The 16,926-nt window shown below is 50.0% G+C and overlaps 1 protein-coding gene across 11 annotated transcripts in view; it reads left to right on the forward strand.

Moving 5' to 3' along the window:
- Positions 1-16,926, forward strand: part of PPARA (peroxisome proliferator activated receptor alpha) — a 73,308-nt gene that overhangs the window by 35,809 nt on the left and 20,573 nt on the right. For 5 of the 11 annotated variants that reach the window (XR_015164657.1, XM_086403311.1, XM_086403312.1 and 2 more), the window contains exons 3-4: positions 8,941-9,190; positions 16,325-16,485. Coding sequence is in view for 3 of the 11 variants with exons in the window: in XM_086403311.1 (XP_086259437.1) it covers positions 8,977-9,190; positions 16,325-16,485 (375 nt within the window). In the remaining 8 variants the exon portion in view is untranslated. Of the gene's footprint in view, positions 1-8,940; positions 9,191-12,461; positions 14,285-16,213; positions 16,267-16,324; positions 16,486-16,926 lie in introns of those variants that run through there. The other 6 variants (XM_086403315.1, XM_086403318.1, XM_086403316.1 and 3 more) reach the window with 3 other exon arrangements.

Here is a 16,926-nt window from a genome sequence, read left to right on the forward strand (position 1 = left end):
GCTCTGGGAACCGGCTCTTCTCTTCATGCTCCCGGTTTCATGGCGTCACCTTGTCTCCCAGTTACCTGAGCTGGGGAGGAGGTGTAGCCCAGGCTCCTTCCGAGTTCCCTGCTTCATCCCTGCCCGCTGGCCATGTTAGGTCTTTGTTCTCTTCCCTCCCACCTCCCCAGATCAGCCCTGGGGCGTGTCGCCTCTTACAGGGAGCAGTTACCACTCACTCTGGAGGAGTCCTGCTGCTTCTCACCCTGCCTGCTTTCATTTAACTCTGGATCCCACCTGCTGCCAGAACAAGCCCAGTGCAGCTCCTCCCACGTCACCGTCCGCAGGCATCCCTCCGTGGCTGCTTCCTGCTTGCAAGGTGGAGGCCACAGGCTGAGTCCTGAGCCGTGAGCGGTGACACACCTCAACTGCACTGCAGCCTCTTCCCCTGTGCAGGACCCCACCCCCGACCCATGCTGCCCCAAAGAGGGTCCCAGGTTCTCTGGGGCTCCCTCTCGGAGGCTGGGCTCATTTCCCCACCGCTTGGATCTTGGCTCACCTCCGACTCGCTTTGACCCGCAGAAATTGGCCAAAGTGATGCAGTATTTACGAGTGAGGTCGCCAAGCTCCCACACTCCCTCTTGGAAGACGAAGGCACTTGCAGGAGCCCTGGGCTGGCCTGCTAGGATAGAGGCCACGTGGTGAGAAGGGCCCAGCCTGGACCCAGTGTCCATCCCCACTGACCCCCCAGCCACCGTGACCCGCTGACCAAGGAAGATTTAGCCAGCCCAGCCCGAGTTGCTGACCCACAGAACTGTGAGCAAGCACAGTGGATGGAGTTCCAGCCGCTGAGCGGGGGGGTGTTTGCTGTGCAGCCACGGGTCATGGGTCCAGCCCCCTCAGTGTGGGTGATCCTGGCCTTCTCAGCTACTCAGTGATGTTTCAAGTCGTCTCTGCACACGGGCTGTGCCCTTTTCTTAGAAACGCCTCCTCACCCTTTTTCTTCTGCTGCATTTCTTTATGGCCACCTCTTAGCATTCAGCATGGACATCCCCTCCTTGGTGGAGGCCCCCCGACCCTCAGGGTGTCCCCAGATGGCCCTCATCACACTGACTCTGCCGTCTCTCGTTTATTTCTCTCTCTTCACGTCTGGGCTGCATAAGGCAGGTCCCTCTTGAGCCTCTGGTCCCCTTTGTCAGTGGACCAGGGCTGCCTCCCCTGCCCCAGTGTGGACCCATAGCGAAAGCGCTGCAGTAACTGCTCCCGAGGGCCTGGTTCCGGGTGTGCCCCTGCACCCCTCCCCGCCCCGTCTCAGCTCCCACACCCCTGCCCTGGAGCTGTGGGTCCCCCCTAAGAGGTCTCCAGGAGAAGCATGGTCACCAGCTCAGGGGAACGCACACAGTCCACCAAGCTCACAAAACACGGCTCCCATCCCAGCGGTGAGCCCCAGCTTGACTCGCGTCCTGTCGTCCTTGGGATGTTCCTCCAACAGCCACCAGGCCCTCCCTGCCTGGGGTGTCACTGCTCAGGTCTGCGACCATCAGGGCCCCTGATTGTCCACTGTTGGTCTGTCGTCTGAGCGGCAGAAGCTCAGTGTCCGCCCCGCTGCTCCTGGTTCTGTCTTCTTTGGGTCAAAGCGTTTGTGTCATAAATATGCGTTTAATTTCCGTGGACTCTCGCTCACAACTTCTTACGTTTATTTCTTAATTGAAGTCGACTTGATTTACAATGTTGTGTTCATTCACGCTGCACAGCGGTTCAGTTATATGTATATACACACACATATGGTGGTGGTGGGGCTGCTCAGTCGTGTCTGACTCTGTGACCCCATGGACTGTAGCCCGCCAGGCTCCTCTGTCCATGGGATTTCCCAGGCAGGAATACTGGAGTGGGTTGCCATTCCCTTCTCCAGGGGATCTTCCCAACCTAGGAATCAAACCCGGCTCTCCTGCACTGCAGACAGACTCTTTACTGAGTGAGCTACATAGTAGCCTTATATGTATATAAGCCATATACAGTTTTTCATGTTCTTCTCCATTACGGCTCGTCGCAGGGGGTTGAATGTAGCTCCCTGTACTCTGCAGTAAGACCTTGTCGTCCCTCCGCTCTGTGTAATAGTTTTCATCTGCTAACCTCAAACTCCCAGACCATCCCTCTCCAACCCCCATCCTCCTTGGCAGCCAGCAATCTGTTCTCTCTCTCTGTGAGTCTGCCTCTGTTTCCCAAGTAGGTCCCGCTGTGTCATATTTTAGACTCCACATATAAGCAACGTCATATGGTATTTGTCTCTCTCTGACCTACTCCACTCTGGTATGGTAATCTCTAAGTCCGTCCACGTTGCTGCTGTTGGCTTTGTTTTGTTCTTTTTATGGCTGAGTAGTAGTCATGTATCCGTCTTTGCCACGTCCCCTTTATCCATTCGTCTGTCCACGGACGGGTAGGTTGTCTCCACGTCTCTGCTGTTGTAAATAGTGCTGCTGAGAACATAGGGATGCACGTACCTTTTTGTGTTGTAGTTTTGTCTGGATATCCCTCCAGGAGTGGGATTGCTGGATCACAGGCAACTCCATTTTTTGTTTTTTGAGGGACTCCATACTGTTTTCCACAGTGGCTGCATCCACTGGCTTCGGTTCTCAGCTCACGCACCTTCCGTCGCAGCTGGCACCAATGTGTGTCCAAAATGGCCACTTGCCTGTGGTTATTTTGGTATCACCATCCACAAAAGTAAGATTATATTTCGGAACGATAACTCCATTTTCAGGAACATGGGAAGGAGTGGGTTTGAAGTGCTGGAACAGCTACATGATAGAGTGTGACCTTTCTGTAAAACTGGAGGGAGATTTCTTAGAAATGATCGGGAACATTCTCTTTGCACCTTTAAAGACAGGTGTAGAGGCTCACAACATCCTTTTGTCTCCCATTTCTGCCTGCCAGACTCTTGATTACAAAATTTCACGTCTTAAGCGTTGTTGGAAAAGATCTAGAAAGCTCTAGTCAAACCTATTGTGCAGAGTGCTCCTAGCATGTTTGATTTAATTCGTTAAAATGCACAGTCCTTTGTTTTCTTTTTATTGTACTCTGGAACTTTCTCTTCTGTTTCAGACGTGTTTCCTAGGCCTTTTCTATACTTTGTTAATCATTATGCAGGCCCTAATGATTAATCTATTTCAGTGAACTTCAGGTGCAAGGTAAAGTTGCAGAGTGCTTTTTGGCATTATTTTGTTTATTTTGAAATGTTGTTTCCAGTCCTAACCCAGCAAGTTAAGCCAAAAGTCATCTCAGTAGTTGTGTAATCTCCATAAGGTGTACAGCACAGTATAAAGAATGTGACAAGGTAGTAAATCAGAGTCGATGAAAAGTGGAAAAATTCCTTGTCTGAAAGCTGCTTGTCTGCCCACAAATGGCACTCTTTTGACAAAAATCCCCTCTTTTACTTTTAATCACTCAGTGAAGTGTAGTCAGACTTACCCGAGTGAAGACAGCTGTCAGCAGATTGCTCAGGCAGCATTGTCAGGCCTGAGAAGGGACCATCTAGCAGGGCTTTACGGTACGGTAAGAACTGAACAGAGCCGGGTAAAGAAAAGCAAAGTAAAAGACTGATGTTTGCTCAGCTATTTATCTGGACCCTTTTGAGTCAAACATAAGTTCTGAGCGAGAGAACTCCAGCCTAATTCCACTTGTTCTTTTTCTTGAGTATGTGATGTCACAGCATAGAAATATGTTTAGATGGTGAACTTTTATTTAGTACTTTATTTCAGAGAACATTTGCAAAAGGCCTCCTAGGTCCAAGAAACTCTGTTAATAATGTATGTGCGCGGGGGTACTTCCCTGGCGGTCCAGTGGCTAAGCCTCCACGTTCCCAGTGCAGGGGGCCTGGGTTCGATTCCTGGTCAGGGAACTAGGTCCTGTATGCCACCACTAAGGCCTGGGACAGCCGAATAAACTAATTAAATAAATAAATACTTTAAACAAAAACTTTAAAAAGTAACGTAAGGGGACAAAAATGGGTGAGACACAGCAACACCCTCGGGAGACAACAGCCAAGTGAGTCCCTGCTTTGTTACTCCAATCAGATAATGAGACTTCCTGACTCTCTGCAAAGCACTGTTGTGTCACTGACCGTTCTCCAAGTCCTCTCTCTGCTGCTTCTCTGGTAGAGTCAGACTGGCGCTCTGTCCACGCCTTTCCTGAGCAGTCGGTGATGCATGCCAGTCGGCCTCCCAGGCCGGGCATGGTCCCCGTCTCAGGATAAAGGTGCACCCCCCGCCCACCTCCCCGTGTGAAGCCTGCCTTTTCCTGCCCACTTGGACTCCTGCTCACTGCTTTCACCGCGACACAAACAGCTGGACGTGACTTAGTAGCTGAACAACAGCAAACAACAACGGTGCCCGGGTGTGTGTGTGTGTTTCGTCTCTCAGGCTTAGTTTCATGGTTATGATTCACTCTGTTAATTTCTCTTTTTTTCATTTAATTTTGTTTTAAATCTCTTTTTCACTGCACCGCTCAGCATGTGGGGTTATATAATTGTTCCCTGACCAGGGATCAAACCCACACCCCCTGCAAGGCTGAGTCTTAACCACTGGACCATCAATATTTTGACGGATCGGTGTTCTACTAAAAGTAGAATTTTAGCAGTTTACATTTGAGTTTCCCATATACGGGATACGGTTCTAACACTTAAGTTGGATGAGAAAGGGGAGAAAAAAAAATGCATTTAGAAGCCAGTGAGTCTCAGAATGGATCGTCCAGGAAGGGGGACGGAGTATGCATCCCCCACGTCTCTGTTGGAACTCGGCTTTATTACCGGTCAGTGTCCTCAACACCCACCACCCCATCGCTCGCTGCTCCCTGCCTGGAAACCGAGGCCTGTTTGACTTCCATTTGCACCACCTCCTGATGTCTTGCCTCTTGGCTACACTGGGAGCTGCTGAGACATCATTGGTGGTGTCTTTTTCTCTCTTCTAAAGCCCTGGAGGACCTAGGACCCTGGGCCAGGGCACGGTAACTGGCACCTGGCTGCCCATCTTGGCCGACCAGGCGGTGGCTGTGTTCTGTGGGCTCCAGAGGCAGGGACTTGCCGTGATCTTCCTGATCCCAGAGCAGAGGTGACTGGTGTGGAGGCCGGGTGTGCAGAGGCTGCCAGGAACCGCAGGCCCACGATGTACGGCATGTGCCACGCGGCCTCGTCTTTACCTGTGGAAACGTCCAAAGGGCAGTGTCCCTTATCTGCTCTGGCTGGAAGCAGGCAGGGCCAGTGTGTCCAGTGATGTGTGGCGGCCGGTCCTCTGGCCAGAGGTCACGGTGTTGCCTCACTCCCCAGGGATCTCGTTTCAGTTCAGTTCAGTTGATCAGTCATTTTCCTACTCTTTGCGACCCCGTGGACTGCGGCATTCCAGGCTTCCCTGTCCATCACCAACTCCCAGAGCTTGCTCAAAATCACGTCCATTGAGTCGGTGATGCCATTCAACCATCTCATCCTCTGTCATCCCCGTCTCCTCCTGCCTTCAATCTTTCCCAGCATCAAGGTCTTTTCCAGTGAGTCAGTTCTTCATACCACGTGGCCAAAGTATTGGAGTTTCAGCTTCAGCATCAGTCCTTCCAATGAACACTCAGAACTTATCTCCTTTAGGATGGACTGGTTGGATCTCCTTGCAGTCCAAGAGACTCTCAAGAGTCTTCTCCAACACCACAGTTCAAAACCATCCATTCTTCGGCACTCAGTTTTCCTTATAGTCCAACTCTCACATCCTTTAGCTCTTCATTAACAGAAACACTGACGTTTCTCTCCATAAATCTCAGGTACCCTCGGAAAGCAACCGAAAGGTAAAACGATAAGATGGCAGAGCATTCCAACTCCCTGTTGGAATGCCAGGGAGACGAGCATCGTTTGTAGTCAGAGCTGAGTTCCTCCGGATCTGGGCTCTCCTGGTTGAAAGATAGGATGTCTGCAGGAATACAAGCCTGCCTCCACCTGTGTTTTCCTTGCAGCACTGAGTATGACGGCACAGAGGAGGTGGTCGTGGCCCCTGCCTGGCTTTCGTATAGTTTGAAGTTGAATTTTATGGTGGAGGTAGTAAATTAATGACTGCACTTTGGAATCTTTTGTTCATGGTGGAAAATACCTTTTTCTTTTAAAAAAAAAATCTACTTTAGATGTGGACCATTTTTAAAATCTTTATTGAATTTGTAATATTGCTTCTGTTTTATGTTTGGTTTTTTTGGCCACAAGACGTGTGGGATTCTAGCTCCCCAACCAGGGATGGAACCTGCATCCCTGTACTGGAGGGTGAAGCCGTAATCACTGGACCACCAGGGATCTCCCAGAAAATATCTTAAGGAATCCCTTTATCTCACTTGCCATTTGAAGAAATTCAATTATGATGCAGAATAAAATACAATAAAAAAGCACAGATCACAGTCAGATTTACAGTCTGATTTAAAAGATGATAACATCTTCTCAATCATATGGAAGTTTAATGATTCCCTTTTCTTTTTCGCTATGGCGTTATCATTGACTATGATCATTTATTGTCAGAATCCTGGCATGAGATGTGACTCTCACAAAAGTATGTGAACTGGACCCATTTTTCGTTTCTAAAGGAAGGAAACCATCCCTTCATCTTTGCACTTGAAGCTGCTATTGATTTGCAGCTGGGCTGAGATGGGAAATGCTTTGACACAAGTACATTCCACAGGTCTGCTTTTGGCAGGGTCCTCTCCCTTGGTCCCAAAAGCCCAGCCTTCCGTGGTCATGGTGGCTCAGAGGGTAAAGTGTCTGCTCGCAACACAGGAGACCCAGGTTTGATCCCTGGATTGGGAAGATCCCCTGGAGAAGGAAATGGCAACCTGCTCCAGTATTCTTGCCTGGGAAATCCCATGGACAGAGGACCCTGGTAGGCTATAGTCCATGGGGTCGCAAAGAGTTGGACACGACTGAGTGACTTCCCTTTCCTTCTTTCTTTCTTTTCTTTCTTTCCTTGGTCCCAAGAGCCCAGCCTTCCGAGGTTGTGGAGGGACCACAGCGACCCCCCTCCACCGCTGAGCCCTGGCCAGGACTGGTGGCACGCACCCCTCGGGTCCTGTCCTCAACATGAGCGTGGGCCTCCCTGAGACCATTTCAGAAGCTGAATGTTGCCTCGTCGGCCTTGTTGGCGAGGAGAGACCAGGCTGGGCTGGGGGGTGAACTTGGAGGGGGCCTCGGGAAGGTGGGGAGGGGAGGTCGGTTCAGGCAGGGGGCTGGGCTGACGCTGGGGTTCTAGATGGGGAGATGACCCGTGCCCCTGGTCTCGGGGGCACGGGGGCTGGTAGCCAGGGCGAGGTGGGGAAGGTGTGTCACCAGGGCCCATGTTGTGCAGGAGACCAGGCCCTGGTCTGAAGGTCGCAGGAAGTGGTTTCAGAGGTGTGGGCAACAGCGTGAACCCAGTCAGCACAGGGAGGACCTGTGCTTTGACTTTGTACCCGTGCTCCGGCTGCCCTCGGGGCGGGTCACGGGTTGCAGCCTCCGACAATGTTTGCTTCTCACCGTCTAGGTGGCACGCAGGCCAAGATTGGAGTGTGGGCGGCTTTGGTTCCTCTCAAGGCCCCTCTGCTTGGGTCACAGGGCCACTGTCCGCTGTGTCCTCACGGGCCGCCCCCCTCAACCATGTGTACACCCCCGTGTCTCTTTGTGTGTCCAGATTTCCACCAGCCAGATTGGATTAGGGCCTCATCTTAATGTAATCACCCCTTTATTATGTCCAAATGCAACCCCATTCTAGGGCCCTAGGGCTTCCCAGGTGGCTCAGTGGTAGAGAATCCACCTACCAGTGCAGGAGACACAGGAGACGCGGGTTCAATCCCTGGGTTGGGAAGATCCCTGGAGGAGGGCAAGGCTACCCACTCCAGTATTCTTGCCTGGAGAGTCCCATGGACAGAGGAGCCTGCTGGGCTACAATCCATTGGGTTGCAAAGAGTCAGACACGACTGGGCAGGCACGCACAGGCGTCGGGACTCCCACACAGGAATCTGGGGGGCATGCTGCAGCCTGAAGATGCCCGTGTAGAGAGCGTTCTTCCGTGTGTGAGCTAAAACAGCCTGGCACTGTCGGGGACTGCCCTGTTTAGATTTTTGTGACCCCAGATGTGCTCGTCACAGCGTAGTCACCTTAGGAACACCTACCTGCACGGCGCACCCCACGGGCACAGAGAACACATAATTCTGTCCCCAGCTTGCCCGCCAGCTTCCTGCCCCTGCAACCCCCCGGGACCCCAGCCGAGGACACCGACCCGCTTGTGCCTGCAAGTACCCCCGCAGGCATCCATCCTGGGGGCTCCGCACTTGCCACTACTCTCGCTGGACATTCTCCCCAAGATGTCTGCACAGCTGTCTGCCGTGTTCCTGCTGGGGTCTGCGCCCTTTTAAGTGAGGCCCTCCCTGGCCAGCCGTGTGGAGCCGTGCCCTCCCCATCCCCCTCCTGCATCCCTGTGTGCCCATCAGACAGTCCAGACGTGTCCCCACCGGAGGGGCTGCCCCGGGCCAGCGGGGACTAAGCGTGTGTCCGCTGCTACTTCCGTCTTCCTCCGATACACAGAGGGCACGGCAACGCTGAGGGAGTCCCGGCCGGGTCAGCTCTGGTTCCTGAGACGAGCTCTTGTTTAGAGATTTTTCATTTTGAGGGGAGTTCCCTGGTGGCCCAGTGGTTAGGATTTGGTTCTGCCACTGCCAAGGACCTGGGTTCAGTCCCTGGTCAGGGAGCTGAGATCCTGCAAGCCGCTTGACCAAAATAAAAAATAATAAGAATACAATATGTTCCTTTTCTTACTGAGCTTATCAAGAGTCAAGCGGAAGGAGAATGGCTGACAATGTTACTCTTTCGATTATGAGTTCAGGCATGTCCACTGGCCAGTGATGCTTCCATTCAAGGAAAGCCAGTGGCCCTCCGAGTCTCCAGTGTTTTCACTGACGGCTTCTCTCTCCTCCCAGGAGATCGGAGCTGGGCAGTGGGACCAGCTCCTCCCAATGGAGATGGTGGACACAGAGAGCCCCATCGGTCCCCTCTCCCCACTGGAGGCTGATGACCTGGAAAGCCCGCTCTCGGCAGACTTCCTACAAGAGATGGGAACCATTCAAGAGATTTCTCAGTCTATTGGGGAGGACAGTTCCGGAAGCTTCAGTTTTACAGAATACCAGTACTTAGGAAGTGGTCCAGGATCAGATGGCTCCGTTATTACAGGTAAGCGTACTACTTCCTGGAAAGCTTTACTCAGAAATGTTTTTTCCGCAGAGAACAGTGTTCGCGTCACCTGGAGGAGAGGTTGCGTCTTTCTGCCTTGAAATATGCAGCCGTGAGAGCGTGACATCCCGTGCCGCTGGGCTTTTGAGGCGTCTCACGGTGTGTCCTCTTTATAAAAGCTGGACATAAGTCACATAATGCTTGAAATTCAGCTGGCAGCCGCTTTGTTTTTTAATGGTGTGAGTTTATGTTTCTTTAAAGCAGAGACTCCTATTGTAATAAAAATCACTGTCTTGTCTGGAAACGGATATGAACCATCTCCCTACTCTTTTGTAAACCTTCATGTATGGGATGCATGAACAGCAAAGCCCTACTGCGCAGCATGGAGAACTAAATTAATTTTTTCACTGTTGTTCAGTTGCTCAGTTGTGTCTGACTCTTGGTGACCCCATGGACTGCACCACATCTGGCTCCTCTGTCCTCCACTCTCTTCCAGAGTTTGCTCAAATCCACGTCCATTGAGTTGATGATCTAACTATCTCATTCTCTGCCACCCTCTTCTGCTTTCGCCTTCCCAGCATCAGGGTCTTTTGCATATGATAAACCGTAATGCAAAGGAATATTTTAAAAAGGAATGTATATATGTATATGTGTACAACTGAATCGCTCTGCTGAACAGCAGAAATTAATACAATGTGGCATATCAACTATGCTTTAGTAAAAAAAATATTAAAACTGTAAAAAAAGAATTTTAAGATGGTTATGGTAAAAAAAAAAAAAAAAGAACTACATTAAGCATCAGGCGAGGCAGATACAAAGCAGTAAAATGTGGGGTCTAGTCTGGTAGCCTCACTGGGAAAGAGGGAGTCGCAGCGCAGTCCATCTCTCTGGGCAACATGTAAGCCCACCCCGGAGACTCCTCTGGAGGTCCAGTGGCTAGGATTCCAATGCCTCCACTGCAGGGGACATGGGTTCAGTCCCTGGTTAGAGAACTAAGATTCTTCAAGCCTTGCAGCATGCCCCCGCCAAAGCCACCCTGGGATAATGTGGTGTAGACTGCACCCTTGATTTAAAGGAGGCTCCTTTGGAGGTGGACTTGACTCCACTGTCCTTCTTGGCAGAAGTGGGTGTTGGGTTGGGACTGGAGGAGTCAGGATTGGACCGGCCAGGAGGTGTGTGTGCGGTTTTCCCCTCCGATCGTGGATTATCCCAGCTCCCTCGGGAGAACCGAGAAGGTTCTCCCGGCAGCATCTGGTGGCAGGTCTCTGTGCTCTTTCACCCCCACGGCTCCCCTTGTGTCCAGGGCGCACTCCCCCACCGTCTTCTCCCATGTCCCCACCCCAGGAAGATGGTTTCCGAGACTGTGCACTGACCTTCAGTGACGGCGGGAGAGGGAGGCTGGAGGTTGGCTGGCAGCCGTGTTCACGGATAAACCCGTGTCATGGAGAGCGTGGTTGAGAGTGCATGACCTGCGAGCCTGCTGGGGTGGACGTTGTTCACCTCACACACAGGGGTCTGCACTGCGGTGGTGTTTGTGACAGGGCGTGCACCATGGCAGAAAGGAAGAAAGGGGAGCTTACAGAAAGTGGCCAGACACACGTCCTTGACTCTCGGCCACTGGCCGCTAAGGTGGTGGGTGTGGGGTCATCCATTTTTACTTCCCTCCAGTTCTCCTTATCATGGTTAGTTAAACCTTTTGATCATTTAGAATCATCTCATAATCCATAAAATCTTTGTCTCCTAGTTAGGCTTTTCATTGCTATTGTTACCAATTCATTTGAGAGATAAAATGATTTCTTATTTGTAAATTCGATTTTTCGTCCTTGTCTCTAATGGCTCCCTTGGTGATATTTCTAAGTTATGTAAATTGCAGATTCGGGAGGGCCCTCTGTAAAATGTGTTCACGGGCAAATTTACACCTAGGAGATTGGACGGGTGAGACTGTTTGCTCTGCCAGTCTGTATTTCCTGCCCTACCCCTGTAGCTGGCTTTATTGACATAAAAACTTCACATATCCAAACAGTGCAATCAGATGCACACACACACGGAGACTTGTGTAGCCATCAGCACAATCAAATGGCAGCCCCGGCACCTGAAATCTACTTGTGCCCTCGTGTAATCCCTCCCCTCACCAAACCTCCCTCTCTCCCACAGTAACCGCTGGTCTGCTTTCTATCTTCAGTCAGTTTGTATTTCCTAGAATTTTATATAGATGGAATCATACAGCGTGTTCTCTTTTTACTCTAACTCCTTTCACTCAGCCAAATTAGATTCATCTGCACTGACAGCGTGTATCAACAGTTCATCTTTTAAAATTCCCTGTCTGAGTTTACCATGGTCTGTTTATCCACACTGTTGATAAACGTTGGGTTGTGTCCAGGTCTTGGCTGTTACAGATGCAGCTGCTGGGAAGGTTCACGTACATACCTCTGTGTGAACGGTGCTCCCAGTTCTCTTGGGTAAATAGGAGTGGAAGGGATCATGTTCTTCTGCTTCTGTGCATGTTTTTTTTTCCTTTACAGTTTATTTTTAGATACCATACATTGTGGATTTTGTTGATGATGGATATTTTGTATTTACATAAATATTCTTAAGTCCTGTTCTGGGAGGCAGTTAAGTTTTAACGTGGAAAATGTTGATCCTTTCAGGTCCTGTGGTTAAGCTTTGTTAGATGGGCCCAGAGCAGTGCTGATTCTAGACGTAATTTGCCCCAGTTCTGAGGCAAAACCCTTTTGAGTGTTTTACCCAGGGTCCTGAGAATTCTGAGATACTCCATACTGTTCCTTCTAAGCATTTGAGGTTGCTCTTGGAGTATCTTTTCTTTATCTTCCTTTTTTTTTTTGGCCACACCCCACGGCTTGCCAGATCTTAGTTTTGCCAACCAAAGACTGAATCTGAGCCCTTGGCAGTAAAAGCCCAGGGTCCTAACCACTGGACCACCAGGAAATTCCCTGGAGTATCTTTCCTTTTAGGCTCTCTCAGCTGATGGAGCAGACATATATGTGTACATACAAACCCACATATGTACACGTGTCTGTATTTCTATATACAGCTGTCTGTCTCTATGTTAAGGTAATATAAGTTCAAACAAATGTCTGTACCTCTAATCCACCACCTCATGGACCACTCTAGCCTCTTCTTCTTATCTGTGAGCTCATACTCCAACAGTATCCACCATCCATCCATCCATCCACCATCCATCCATCCATCCACCATCCATCCATCCATCCATCCACCATCATTAAATGAACATTTAGTTTTTCATTTCCAGTGTAGTGCCTTCTACTTCTGCTTCACTGACTACGCCAAAGCCTCTGATTGTGTGGATCACAACAAACTCTGGAAAATTCTTCGAGATGGGAATACCAGACCACCTTACCTTCCTCCTGAGAAACCCGCATGCAGATCAAGAAGCAACAGTTAGAACCGGACATGGAACAACAGACTGGTTCCAGATTGGGAAAGGAGTACGTCAAGGCTGCTGTATATTGTCACCCTGCTTATTTAACTTATATACAGAGTATATCATGCAAAATGCCGGGCTGGATGAAGCACAAGCTGGAATCAAGATTGCCAGGAGAAATACCAATAATCTCAGATATGCAGATGATACCATGCTTATGGCAGAAAGCAAAGAGGAACTAAAGAGCCTCTTGATGAAAGTGAAAGAGGAGAGTAAAAAAGTTGGCTTAAAACTCAACATTCAAAGAACTAAGACCATAGCATCTGGTCCCATCACTTCATGGCAAATAGATGGGGAAACAATGGAAACAGTGACAGACTTTATTTTCTTGGGCTCCAAAATCACTGCAGATGGTGACTGCAGCCATGAAATTCAAACATGCTTGCTCCTTAGAAGAAAAGCTATGACAAAACTAGATAGCATATTTAAAAGCAGAGACATTACTTTGCCTACATCAAAGTTATGGTTTTTTTCCAGCAGTCATGCACGGATGTGAGAGCTGGACGATAAAAAAAGGCTGAGCACTGAAGAATTGATGCCTTCAAACTGTGGTGTTGGAGAAGACTCTTGAGAGCCCCTTGGACTGCAAGGAGATCCAACCAGTGCATCCTAAAGGAGATCAGGCCTGACAATTCTTTGAAAGGACTGATGCTGAAGCTGCAACTTCAATACTTTGGCCACCTGATGTGAAGAACTGACTCACTGGAAAAGACCCTGATGCTGGGGAAGATTGAAGGCAGGAGAAGAAGGGGATGACAGAGGATGAGATGGCTGGATGGCATCACCGACTCAATAGACACGAGTTTGAGCAAGCTCCGGGAATTGGTGATGGACAGGGAAGCCTGGCGTGCTGCAGTCCATGGCGTCACAAAGAGTCAGACAGGACCGAACGACAGAACAGCAAGTGCAGGGGCCTCAGAACTGCTCCCCCAGGGCCCTGTGGGGACAACCTTACTGGCTCAGGACAATGACCAGGCGCAGTTCCCTTTTCCTCTGGACTCACAGACTCCGTGCATTTCCAAGGTCATGCAGGCGAACATCTTCATCAGCTTTCCTACAAATGCTTCCCACATTGTGATATAGTTAGGCTGTAAAACTGCATTCTGTGTGCCATTCTGGAGCCCCTGGATCTCCTCAATTATTTTTTTTATTTGCACACATTAAAGTTCACTCTGAACTGTAAAACTCTGTGGATTTTGACCAGTAAATAGGTCATGTATTCACCATTACAATTTCATATGAATAGTTTCACCACCTTGAAAAAGCCACCGTGCTTCCCCCATTCAGCCCTGCCTCCCTCACCCCACTCCAGCTGCTGATCTTTTTACCACCGATAGCTCTGCCTTTCCCCAAATGTCAGATATTAAGAACCGCATATGTAGCCTTTCGGAACTGACCTTACCTATTGAGGGGCCTCTTGGCAATTAAGAATAAAGCTGCTACAGCACTGTCCACAATAGCCGAGACGTGGAAACCTCCTAAACGTCCATCGACAGAGGAGTGGATAAAGAAGATGTGGTGCATATGTAGGTTCAATGGAATATCACTCAGCCATTACAAAAAAGAAGTGATTTTTCATTTTTCTCAGCCATTTGGAGCAACATGGATGCAACTGGAGATTTTCATACTAAGTAAGTCGTAAAGAGAGAGACCTATAGCATATGACATCAGCTATGGTGGAATCTAAAACTCGACCAGAAATGAGCATATTTACCAAACAGAGCCACACAGAGATAGAGCGCAGATTTGGGGTTCCCAAGGGGGAGGAGGTGGGAGGGGAGGATCGGGAGCTGGAATTCGCAGATGCAAACTGGTATATACGGGGTGGAAAAAAACACAGTCCTGCTGTGCAGCACGGGGACCCACGCTCAGTGTCCTGTGACGAACCGTAAAGGAACAGAATGTACGTGTGTGACTGAGTCACTGTTCTGTACGGCAGCAACTAAACACGACACCGTAAAGCAACTATAAAGAATAAAGCTGCTGAAAACATTCACATGCAGGTTTCTGTGTGGACACACATTTTCAGATCACTTTTGTCAATATTGTTATTGTCGTTCAGTCGCCAAGTCTGGTCCAACTCTTCGCGACCCCATGGACTGCAGGACACCAGGCCTCCCTGTCCATCACCAAGTCCCGGAGTTGACTCAAACTCATGTCCATCACGTCAGTGATGCCATCCAACCATCTCATCCTCTGTCGCCCCCTTCTCTTGCCTTCAGTCTTTCCCAGCATCAGGGTCTTTTCCAATGAGTCAGTTCTTCGCATCAGGTGGCCAAAGTGTTGGAGCTTCAGCTTCAGCATCAGTCCTTCCAATGAATATTCAGGGTTGATTTCCTTTGCGATGGACTGGTTGGATCTCCTTGCAGTCCAAGGGGCTCTCAGGAGACTCCTCCAGCACCATGTGCCAGTGTCTAGCAGTGTGATTCTTTAAGACTGTTTTGCTTCATAAGAAAGCGCCAAATGGCCTTTCAAAGCAGCTGCACCACTCTCTTCCTTAGAAGGAGAGCTTCTTTTCCTCCACCTCCTCACCATCATTCGATGGTGTCAGCTTTTTGGATTTCAGCAGTTCTGATAGCTGCACCGTGATGTCTCGTTGTTTTACTTCACAGTTGCCCAGCGACCATTGATGGGAGGCATGTTTTCATGTTCTTGCTTGCTCTCTGTGTCTTCTTCAGCCACATATCTATCCGGATCCTCTGTTTTTAATTGAGTTTTTAATTTCATTGCTATTGAGCTGTAAGACTCGTTCATGTATTTGGGATGCAGCTCTATTATTGCGGATGTGTTTTGCAAATAGCTTCTCCCAGTCTGTGGCTTGTCTTTTCATTTTCTTAACAGTGTCTTTTGCAGAGCAGGCGTTTTTAATTTTAAGAAAGCCCAACTTCTTTTTTTCTTGAGTTGTGCTTTTGGGTCGCCCTCATGGATTTTTATTGTCTTTCTGGTGCAATTTACTGAGTTAACAATTACAAAAGGGCTGGAAGGGAGGATGCAAAAAAAAAGCAACAAGTTCTGTGTGGGACACTTCAGTTTTTGGAATGAAGAATAAAGCTGCTGTGACATTCGTGTGTATAGGCTGCTTGGGAAGTGGCCTTTTCTATGGGGCCGTGATTTGGTCCATTTTGTTTTGATTTTTATGGGTTAAAGGGTATAGTTGTTTTTTGTTTTTTTTTTTTTTCAGTTGGGGAGTCCCTGGCTAGGGGAGCTTCCAGATGTCCCCGCCCTGGTCGCTGTGGGAGGGCCTGGCCAGGGCTGACACAGGAAGGGAGCCCTACCCAGCAGCTGACGCCTCCCCAGTCAAAGCCCGGGGCGGTGGGGTGGGGGGAGTTGAGGGCGGGAGTGGTTAGGCGGGGATCGGATCCTCAGAAAGCTGGTCTGGATGCTGGATGGAGGGCGGGAGTGGTTAGGCGGGGATCGGATCCTCAGAAAGCTGGTCTGGGTGCTGGATGGAGGGCGGGAGTGGTTAGGCGGGGATCGGATCCTCAGAAAGCTGGTCTGGGTGCTGGATGGAGGGCGGGAGTGGTTAGGCGGGGATCGGATCCTCAGAAAGCTGGTCTGGGTGCTGGATGGAGGGCGGGAGTGGTTAGGCGGGGATCGGATCCTCAGAAAGCTGGTCTGGACGCTGGACGGTGAGAGCGCGGAAGCTCATAACCCGCCCCTTCCTTTCCTAGACACCCTGTCCCCCGCCTCGAGCCCCTCCTCCGTCTCCTACCCCGCGGTCCCTGGCAGCGCCGAGGAGTCATCCAGCATCGCCCTGAACATCGAGTGTAGGATCTGCGGGGACAAAGCCTCTGGCTACCACTACGGCGTCCACGCGTGTGAGGGCTGCAAGGTACGGGGACCCTGGATGCGGAGAAAAGTGACCTTTCAGGGACCACGTGTGCTTCCCTTTATTTTATACACAAATGTTTGTCGTTAGTAAGAAAGATCTGCTAAAGGGCATCCCTGGTGGCTCAGTGGCAAAGAATCCGCCTGCAGTGCAGGAGCCGCAGGAGACTCGGGCTCAGTCCCTGGGTGGGGAAGATCCCCTGGAGAAGGAAATGGCCACCCACTCCAGTATTGTTGCCTGGAAAATCCCATGGACAAGAAGAGCCCGGTGGGCTACAGTCCATGGGGTGACACAGAGTCAGACGTGACGGAAGTGACTTAGCACAAGCACGTTAAAGCTGTTGATCAGAAACTGACCCCAGTAACACGTTCATTTCTCTCTTTGGAAAGCCTGTGGTATATTGCTGGACTGCTCTTTATTCGTGATGTGGCAAGTGTGCTGTTT

Source organism: Bos grunniens, chromosome 5, assembly GCF_055505025.1.
Source record: "Bos grunniens cultivar Pamir isolate PY7600 chromosome 5, Bosgru_T2T1.0, whole genome shotgun sequence".
Lineage (NCBI taxonomy): Eukaryota > Metazoa > Chordata > Mammalia > Artiodactyla > Bovidae > Bos > Bos grunniens.